Genomic DNA, 9,770 nt, shown 5'->3' on the forward strand with positions numbered 1-9,770 from the left:
AAAGTTTTCCTTAATATCTGACCTCAACTTCCCTTGCTGCAGCTTGAGCCCATTGCTCCTTCCGTCACCTGCCATCACTGAGGACAGTCCAGCTCCACCCTCTTTGCAACCCTCCTGCAGGGAATTAAAAGCTGCTATCAAATGGCTGACGGGCGATTACAGAGAGGATAGAGATGGGCTTTATCTCTATGGTTGCAGGGGACAGGGCTAGGAGCAATGGCCTCAAGCTTCAGCAGCGGAAGTTGGGCTGGAGATGAGGAACTTTTTGACTCTGACAGTGGTCAGCTATTGGAACAGGCTGCCCAGAGGAGCCCATACCTGGAGACTTTCAAGAGCACGTTGTGGTAGTGTCATCTTCAGCAATCCCTTGCCACGGAGGATGATCATCTTCCAAGATTGGTGGGTCTGAAGGTGGCTGATGAGGCCGGTCCAGGATCGAGAGACCCTGCTGCAGCTCGGGCATGCGTTTCGATGCAGGGAGGGCGGCTCCGGGTTCTTCGTTCGGTCCGTGACGTGCTGTTTCTGCTGCTCCCACTTCTCTATTTCCTGTTGCCATCGCAAGGTTTCAAAGTACTGAGATCCCTGCAGCAGATCTTCCTCCATTTGAAGTGGTCCTAGGTGATCGTGTCTCGCATGAGTTGATCTCAATGCTGCATTTTTTTCAAGCCTTGAGGACAGTTGCTTTCTTTGCCCTTCTCTTGAGCGTGCACCTTGACTGAGCTGGGGGAATAAGACTTGCTTCGGGAGACTGGAGTCGGACGTCCGGATGACGTGGCCGACCCAGCGAAGCTGATGTTGGGCGATTATTGCCTCGATGCTCGCTCGTGGTGTTTGCTAGAGGACACTAGCGGTGGTGCACCCGTCTTCCCACTGGATTTGGAGGACAGGCAGCGCTGATGCTACATCTCCAGCGATTTGAGGCGTCTCCTGTACCTTATCCACATCTCAGCTCCATACAGCAGGTAGTGTAAGAGTGATGTTGTAGCCATGATGGTCCAGAAATTATGCAAGAAGTAAGCGTTTCTTAAGGCGGTATCTTTTGTTGCACCAACTATGTAGCTGGGATAGAGGAGGTTGGACAGATGCTTGGCTGGGGTGGTCCTTCAGGGATGATCCTGCCTGGAGCAGGGGGCTGGATGAGATGCGACCTCGAGTCCCTTCCAGCCTGACTTTCCGATCATCTCCTAGGAGCGAAGGTATTTCTGATTCAAAGGAGCAATTGTGCCCACAGTGCTGGGGTGCAGGCTATCCGGCTCAGGTACTTGTGACAGACCCCCGGCTCAGCTCCATGCCAGCTCCCGGGGAACAGAAGTTGTGCCAGCTTGCCTGAAGTCAGCTCAGGGATGTCCCTCGCACCGGCTGCACTTCCCTGCCTCTTCATTGTCAGCAGACTGAGTGGGAAGGGAGTGAAATGTATTCGACAGCTACAAAAAGCAAAGGGCTTTGGGGTAGCAGCTGCTGTTGGACCAGCCGACTTGCTGGGAGAGATGTTAAGACGGGCTTCCAGGCAGAAAGATATGACCAAAAACACCCCCCCTTGCCTCTTATTTGGAGATAAGCCAGTTAGACATGTGGATGGTTTCCTTGAAAAGCTTTTACAGGTGAAGATCCCTGAGATTTGCGGCTAACAGCACAGCTGCAGTGTGGCGCGATGAAGACGGCTCGCTGTTCGGCGACGTGGGGCAAGGCCCTATGCCACTGGTAGGTGCTTTGTGCAAGTCCCACCCCCCCCCGGAAGAAAAGACCAGTACAAACACACCAGTTTCTGTACTGCACTGTCACCTTTGCCCCGAGACCGAGTTGCAAGAAAGGCGTGGAGCAGGATGCCCCGGCTGGCTCTTTGCATCACCTGGACATCAGGGACTGGGGCAGAGAAGACGGGAATGCCGAATAGGTGGAAGAGGACCAGGCCCTCGGGAGAAAGCCTCGTGCAGTTTGCTGTGCTGGCAGGCTGGGGTCAGACTAGCGCCTCTAGGTCATTAGTGAGCAGTGGGATTGCTAAGGTCAGTCTGGACGCGGCACGACATGCATGTGCGTGCACACAGCTGTTCCATGCTACACCATTATGCCAAGGACTCGCACACACGCACACACCCATTCCGTGCCGAGCACAAGGTTGGCTGTTTCCCATTTATCCCTGCAGAAAACAGCCCTGTTAGCATCCACACAACGCAGGGTAAAGCAGACACAGGCAACCGTTCCTGCGGAGCAGCTGATGTACTTCTGTCCCCACCCCTTAAACTCGAAGAGGTTGCTCCCGTTTCCTGCCCTCGCTAAAAGCACAGCAAGAGAGGGGTGAAGGCACAGCGCCGCCCGCGGAAGGGGGTGGGAAGAGTTATCCGTCACCCGCGCGCCAGGCCGGGGGTTGATCCGCTCCGAGCGGTGAGGAGGGCGCGTGGTGGCTGGATTCAAGCGCCGGTGTGGCTCGTCCTGCAGAAGATCCTCCGGCTCTTGCAACCTCCTCCCCTCCCTTTCTGGACGTCCGCAGCGCCCTGCCTCGTGCAGGCTGGTGAAGTCTGTGCTCTGGGGAAGTAGCGAGGACCTGGTGTGGTACTGAGGGGGGCCAGACGCACGGCTGCCAGGCTGTCTTCAGCATGCAACAGCATCTCACTCAGTTCCCACCGCTAGCAGCCTCTTCCGGGTATGAGAGAGACCTGAAATACTGGAGGCTGCAAGGGAGAGAGGAACAAACCCTGCCCGGACCCTTGCACACGACAAGATGGACCTGGGGTCTGACCTGGGACATGAGAACAGATGCTACCAGCATGCTGCTTGCTGCCAGTCCAATGCAGGGAATGAAGGGTTAAGTACCAATGAGCTCTATCCAAGCCTGGAGGTAATTTCTGCCATACTGGAGTAGGTAGAAAAGCTGGAGAAGAAAGGCCTCAGGCACTGGGAGATGGCACGGGAGGACACGAAACATGAGCACAGCTGCACCAGCTTCTCTTGCCTCCTTGCTGCAGGGCAGGCGAGCCAGAGCTCACATCAAAGCAAAACCCAGGGCTTTAATCCGTGGCAAACACAGATGCAAGCACACGTGCAAAGGGGCATGCACGTGGGGCTGGCAGGAGCCTTGGGGATGAACCCCGCGGGAACAAGGACCCGAGACGCCTCCTTTGATCTGCTTCCCATCTCTCACCTCTTTGCCGAGAGCCAGCTGCACCGCTCCTTCGCGGCGCAGGCTCGGGGGTACAAGCAGTCTTCCTGGGGCATTTGGAAGGGCGTCAGGTGCAGAGGACGGTGCAATGAGGCCGAAGGGGAGACAGGAGGCCGGAGTGCTCAGAGCCATTTATTAACAAATTACGAAACCCGTTTGTACAAAAGCCGGATACGTTCCCTTTGGCGTACGCAGCCTCTTACTCGGACACGGACCCAGGCAGAGAGACGGCGACAATAAAAAACGGATGGCTGATACCCGGAGCGGACAGTATTGGGGGGACGGAGAAGTGGATGGAGCCTAGAAGGAGTGCGTATAGAAGACGTCCACGTTGGCCGTATAGTCCAGAGGCAGGGCCTGGCCTATTTGCTTGGCTCCCAGGCTGGCTCCCCCCAGCGCCGACGAGTGCTTCAGCTTTAAGAGGCTGAACTTGGAGAAGATGCTGCCTGGCTGCTCGCTCCTGGCCTGGTTCAGGACCTGGATGAAGCCTGAGAGAGGGAGGGAGCATCTCATGCACAGTCCCGTGGAGGTGCAGAGGGCTCAAGTCAGGATCGAACCCCAGGACATGGGGCCACCTTGACAGAGCCCAGTCTTGCAACCAGAGACGGCCGGGGGGGACGTCAAGCCCCAGCTCTGGGTGCTGAGGAGCAAAGAGTCAGCTCTCAGGTGCCCGTCACGTGTTGGCTCTAGGGTGAGGTAGAGCGAGGGTGGGGGGCACAGGCCTGGGACGCACAGAGCTCCCCAAGCAGCCGGGAGGGGCGAGATGGGAGCCCGAGCGAGGCACAGATGCACCAGCCCCAGGCTGAAGAGCAGAGGCTGGCTCAGGCAAGGACGGACCCTGGAGTCCCGAAGATGCCTGCTGTGGGGCTTTGCTGGGCCTCCAAGCTGTAGCAGAGAAGGAGGATGCTCACCTGAGCAGAAACAAGGGCATCTGCGGGCACCTAGGCACCCGGGCTGTCTGGTCAGTCACCAGTGCTGGACCCCTTGCAAGGGATGCAACGGCCCTGCCCTGCATCGGCACGTTCCCCAGGAAGACCTGCACTCCCTGGCAAGGTGTGTCCACCCCAGGATGCAGGTGCTGGTCAGGATCCATCCCCTGCCGCTGCCCCGGGGCCCCTCGTGGACTCACCGTCCTGCATCATGTCCCAGCTGTTCCACACAGAGCCCACGCACACGACGGGCAGCCCCAGCTCCCCCAGGAAGAGGCTCTGGAGGGCAAGCGAAGGGTCAGGGGTGCTGGCCCACCTTGGGGATCTGAGCTGCCCGCAGATACCGGTGGGCCGGGACTCTTAACAATGGACGACGGGGTCGTATCGGGCGACCGTGTCGTTTGTCCGGGCTGGTCTGGACAGGCTCGATTCTGCCTCGGGCAGGGGTCAGACTAGATGTGACCTCTGCAGGTCCCTGCTCTAGGATTCCCACGGAGGTTTGGGGCTGGGACTTTTCCCGACAAAAAAAGATCATTGCAGCCTGAACAGAAATCCTCGTGGGGCTTCCACCCTCAGACTTCAGCCAGCAACCGCGAAAGGGGCGCGACTTGTGTCCGAGCCCACCCGGGGCAAGGGAGGAAGGATTACCCCCAGCCCCTGGGCAAGTGCAGTAACCCTCTGTGCACCCACCCCTTCGGTGCTGGACTCAGACACCCTGGGGACAGCCACGCCAGAGTTACCTTGTCGATTTTGGGCAGGACGGCCACGATGTGCCGGGCCAGCACCTCTCCAGCCTTGTTGAAGATGTAGCAGCACAGCGGGTCCCCGGCATGAGCACCTGAGCAGAAGAAGCCGGGAATGAAGGGCCCAGCCTGCACCCCTCGCTGCAAGCGGCAGTGGGCCCCATTTCCAGCTTGCAGCAGGGGTACCCGAGCTTCTGGGACCAACACAGCATCGTCCATCCTCCAGGTCCTTTACGGACTCTCGCAAAGACCTCCGCTGAAAGCCCAGTGTGGTCTTGGCTTGCTGCGACCACGAGGACTGGGGTTGGGGGTCTTCAGTGACCTCTGGGTCTCCCTTCTGGGTCCCACCAAGAAAGGGTGAAGCAAAGCCCCCAGGAAATGGGCTGTGCCAGTACCCTCCGCGAGTTTCTGGCAAAACCCGGCGAACTTGGACTTCTCGAAGGTCCGGTAGAGGTGAGTCAAGAGGCCCATCCTGTCCGAGATCTGCAGGGACAAGACCAGGCAGGTGATGCTCCCCTAGCTGCCCCCAAAGCCATCCGGCCCCATCTCTGTTGCACCCCACCACGGGCTTTCCCCCGTGCTCGGGGTAGCTGGCACCTGGAAGTAGTCGAACATGGCCTGCTTGACATAGCTCACGTCGTGCGGAGGCACCTCGAGGTTGTCCATGCAGTCAAAGACGATCTTCACGGCCTGGTGTGCGATCCAGTAGGCTGCGGGGAAAGCCTCCGAGCATCACCAACGCAGAGCCCGTGGCCCCGGGGCCTGCTTCCTCCAAGGCCCTCCCTGCCCACCCACCTCCTGCCGGCTCTGGCTTTCGCGGGGGGCTGCACCCTGTCTGGGGGAGTCTCCCCCCAGTTCCCGGATCCATCCTAGGGCAGAGACCTGCTGTTCGCACCGGTCAGTCTCTGGCCTTACTCCATGCAACACAAGAAGGTCAGGGTCGACCAGGGCCCCAGCGGGATCAGCCGCTAGGTCTCCGGATAAGCAGCCAAGCATATGCTACGCTGCATGGCTGGGATAAGACTGCGCCGGCTCAGGGAGGTGCTCTTTCCCCATGAACGCCCACGTGCAAATACCAGGGCATTGTGGGAAGGACAGAGAAGAGGCACCAGCACCGTTTACACACGCACCCCCACACAGCCTTACCGGAGCCCTCGTCCCCCATCATGTGGCCCCAGCCCCCGCAGCCGACCTCCGTCCCGTCGGGGTTGATGAGTTTGCAGTTGGAGCCGGTCCCCGAGATCAGCACCACGCCGCCTGCCGGGGAGAAGACAAGGGTGTAGGTCCTTTGCTGCTGGCCCCGGGGTTTCTTGTGCCCTTTGCAGCCCAGCCCGTGGTTGGGGGGTCCCTGTGAAGACTCCCCTGGAGGCGGGGGTCTCTGCTTTGGGGGGAAGCTCCGGGGGCGTCAGCAGAAGCAGCCTGCCCAAGACCCGGTGCTGCCGGACCTACCCCCCCACGCCCTCGGGCTGCCTACCATGGTTGGTGGCCGTGGCCATGGCGCCGATGGCATCGGTGGTGATGTAGTAGTTCTCGCTCAGCTGCGGGAATCGGGCCTGCAGCTCTTCGATCATCTTCTTGATGGCCTCCTTCTGCTCCCCGCCGCTCAGAGACAGCCCCTGCACCGGACGTGGGGGGAGGCTCACGGATCCGACCCCATGCCCCCAGAGCTCGGCTCTGGGGTCAGCCTCTGCAGTGTGGTGGAGGGGGGGACCGGAGGCCCGCCCGACCCAGCACATAACAGGACCTGGGTAAGAGCCCACGACCCCACTTCCCTCCCCTCCGTCCTGGATGCTCCGAGATGCGCTTGCATTTCTGCCCCTACACCCTCGTGTCAATGCCCCGGGCTCGGCCGGGGCAGCCACCGTGCAGGGCATCGGAGCTGCTGGCAGCACGTGCTGAGAGGGGCCGAGGCAGCGACTGGGACTGCCCTGAGCCTCCTGCAAGCACCCAAGACCCCTCCCCAGGGCCCAGGGGTCTGCTGCACTGCCCAGGCCTCCTAGCAGAGGACTGCTGGGTGCCTGGTTATGCTACCTGCGAGGAGCGATGCTGCTCCCAGATGTGTCACCATCAGTCACAGCTGTGCCGGTTGCCCCCCACCCCTTCTGCTTCATGCGCCGGGGGTTTTAATCCTCCCCTGTCCTGGTCTGGACAAGGCTGACCCCACCTCAGATTAAGTGAGGCCTCTGCAGGTCCCTTCCAGCCCCACTTCTCTGTGGTTTCTATGCCTTGGAGCAAAGCCTCTACCCGAGATACCTACAGGGCTCCCAGCTCTCCACCACCGGCAGCCCCTCGAGAGGGGAAGTGATGTGCCAGGACCACGGCATTGCCAGCACAGCCTGCCCCCCCCGAGCCCAGTGCCGACCCGCGCATCGCCACTTTACGGGGGCAGGCAGCTCCGCTTTGGACACTGGGTCCTGGGGCCGGGCACTCACCAGCGAGCGGAGGGGCACCTGCGGATCCGCGCCCGCCTTCCCTTTGGCCTCGCTGACCATCTCGTTGATCCTCTCCAGGCATTTGTCGGAGCCGACCAGCTGTCGGGGCAAGCGGGGAACACGCCCCCCCACACACAGACAGTGTCACAAGCTATGCACAGCCTGGCACCCCCCGCGAGCTGCAGCCACGTGCCCAGCACCCTTCAGTCGCCCAGAGAAGGGGTGTCGTCCTGCACCCCTTGCCCTGGGAACCGAGCAGGGCTGCATTACGATCCCCAAACCCCAACCTAGGAGCCCCTGCCTCTCCCCAGGGCGTCGCCGGCCCCCCTTCCCCCCCCGGTAGCAGCTGCCAGGGCCACGAGCACTCCTACCTTGGTCTGGATGCAGGCAGCTTGCAAACCAGAGATCCCAGGAGAAATGCCCCAGGGTCTCAAGAGGCAGAGGAGCGCGGGCCTTAACTGCCCTAGCAGCACCCGTTCTTCCTCGCAGCACCCCATGGTGCCCCCCTACTCGCCACAGGGTGCACGGCGCTTACCCAGTGGTTGGTGCAGGGCCCGTCGGTCTCAGCCAGGATCTTGCCATCCTCGGAGATCAGCACCACCTTGGAGTGCGTGCCCCCGCTGCAAAACACAGGGCACTGGTCAGACCCATGCACGCTGCAGCCTGTGCTTGGTGGGGGGTGGCTTGAAACCGGGGGCGTCAGTTCAGGCCTGAGACTCTGGTTTTAAAGATGACTTTGCCCAGAACTTTTGCTGCTGAAAGCACGGGGGGGGGATGCCACGGGCTCGGACGTGGTTTCCTCCTTGAACTCGCAAGACAGGCAGAGCGGGGCTAAGGAGGCCACTCAAATCCGAAGCAGAAGTGACCTTTTAGATGCAAGAATCACAGACAAGGAGAGTGGGAAGGGACCTTGGGGGGGGGGGTCGCATCTAGTGCAACCCCCTGCTCCAAGCAGGCCCAGCCCCACCTACATCATCCCAGCCGAGGCTTGGTCTAGCTGGGCCTTAAACACCTCCCAGGATGGAGACTGCACCGCCTCTCTGGGAGCCTGGTCCACGGCTCCACCACCCTCCTCGGGAGAGTTTTTCCTAATATCCAACCTCACCTTCCCTCGCTGCAGCCTGAGCCCATTGCTCCCTGTCCTGTCACCTACCACTGAGACCAGCCCAGCTCCGTCCTCTGTGCAGCCCCCCGGCAGGGAGGTGACGGCTGCTATTCAATCGCCCTCGGTCTTCTCTTCTGCAGTCTCAATCAGCCCATTTCCCTCAGCCTCCCCTCACCAGTCCTGTCCCCCAGCCCCCAGCCATTTTCCTTGCCACTTCTGCAACGTGCCCGCAGCTGGACAAGAGACGCAAAGCAAACCCCTCTGCATGGCTGGCGACGAGGTGGGTGCAAGCGTGCTTTGGGCCTAACCCGAAGGCCGGGCGCTGCGTCCGCGCCGGGCCCTGCTGGCCCTCACCGTGCCCCACGCCGTGCCCAGGCCACGGGGCAAACGACGTGCTTCGCCCGGGACAGGCTTAGGGACATAAACGCCGGGCCCCGCGAGGCCGAGCTGCGGGCCGGGGCCTGGCCGCCCGCGGGGCAGGGCGGGGGGGGGGGTGCGAGCCCGGCTCGGGACCAGGAAGCACTGCCCGCGGCCGCGGGGGGGGCCGGGCGCTGCGCCGCCGCCTTCTCCCCTTTCTGCTCCGCGTGCCGGGGGTCAGCCCTCCCCGCGGGGCGCGGGTGCACGGCGCTGCAGCCTCCCACGCGCGGGGGGGAGGGGGGGCGGGGCACTCACCCCTCCACGCCGCCGAAGAGCGCGGCCATCGCAGCGCCGAGCGCCGCCCGCCGCCGTGGGAGGCCCCGCCCCCGGCCCCGCCCCGCAGACCCGCTCCTCCTCTGCGCCGGCGCGTCGCCTTCGCTGTGCCCGGCGCTGCGCGGCCCCTCTGCGCCTGCGCCGGCCCGCCCGCCGCCTCGCTCTGCGGCACGCGGGTTGCCCGGCTTCGGCTGGCCTGGCCCCGCGGCGGGGCGGACTCCGGCCCCAGGCCCCTCGCTCAGCGAGTGTCTTTCAGACTGCAGGCAGACCTGCGTCGCGTTAGAGGCGGGTGCACCCGCTGCTCAGCACCCTGCGTCCACCCGCGCGCCGGGTACCGCTGCACTGCAGCTCCCTCGGCATCAGGTCTTCCTGGGGGGTATGCCAGCCCTCTTCGGCGCCTCTCAGATCGCCAGCCCCTTCGCACGCTCCCGCCTTTCAAAATAAATCAGTCGGGTCAGCCCAGGACCAGTCCTTCCCGTCGGCCAGGTACAGCAAGAGCTCCTCAGACTAATGTTCCTTTCCATCAATGGCTTTAAAATAGATGAAAGGATGTCCTGTGTGTTTCGGGGAAGGCGAGCTCGGAGCGGGCAGAGGTTCAGGATAAACTACTGGAGCGTTGGGAGTTGGGAGGGCTCCCAGGGAGGGCCCACAATTAAAGAGTGATTCAAGTTTGCCTCAGTCTTGACCTTCTCTGGGCAAGCTCGTAGGTCATCT

At 62.0% G+C, this 9,770-nt stretch overlaps 1 protein-coding gene across 1 annotated transcript; it reads right to left on the reverse strand.

Annotated features, from left to right (window-relative positions):
- Positions 1 to 3,270: 3,270 nt before the first annotated feature.
- Positions 3,271 to 9,107, reverse strand: NAGK (N-acetylglucosamine kinase). Its single transcript, XM_090035155.1, has 10 exons — positions 9,039 to 9,107; positions 7,797 to 7,881; positions 7,262 to 7,360; positions 6,304 to 6,445; positions 5,976 to 6,086; positions 5,427 to 5,539; positions 5,225 to 5,312; positions 4,827 to 4,924; positions 4,287 to 4,365; positions 3,271 to 3,645 (listed from the first exon to the last, which is right to left on the reverse strand). Exons 1-10 carry the CDS (start codon positions 9,065 to 9,067, stop codon positions 3,458 to 3,460), a joined length of 1,032 nt encoding a protein of 343 aa, XP_089891281.1. The 5' UTR covers positions 9,068 to 9,107; the 3' UTR covers positions 3,271 to 3,457.
- Positions 9,108 to 9,770: the final 663 nt, after the last annotated feature.

Source organism: Crocodylus siamensis, chromosome 2 (assembly GCF_052110815.1).
Source record: "Crocodylus siamensis isolate JL-2025a chromosome 2, ASM5211081v1, whole genome shotgun sequence".
Classification (NCBI taxonomy): domain Eukaryota; kingdom Metazoa; phylum Chordata; order Crocodylia; family Crocodylidae; genus Crocodylus; species Crocodylus siamensis.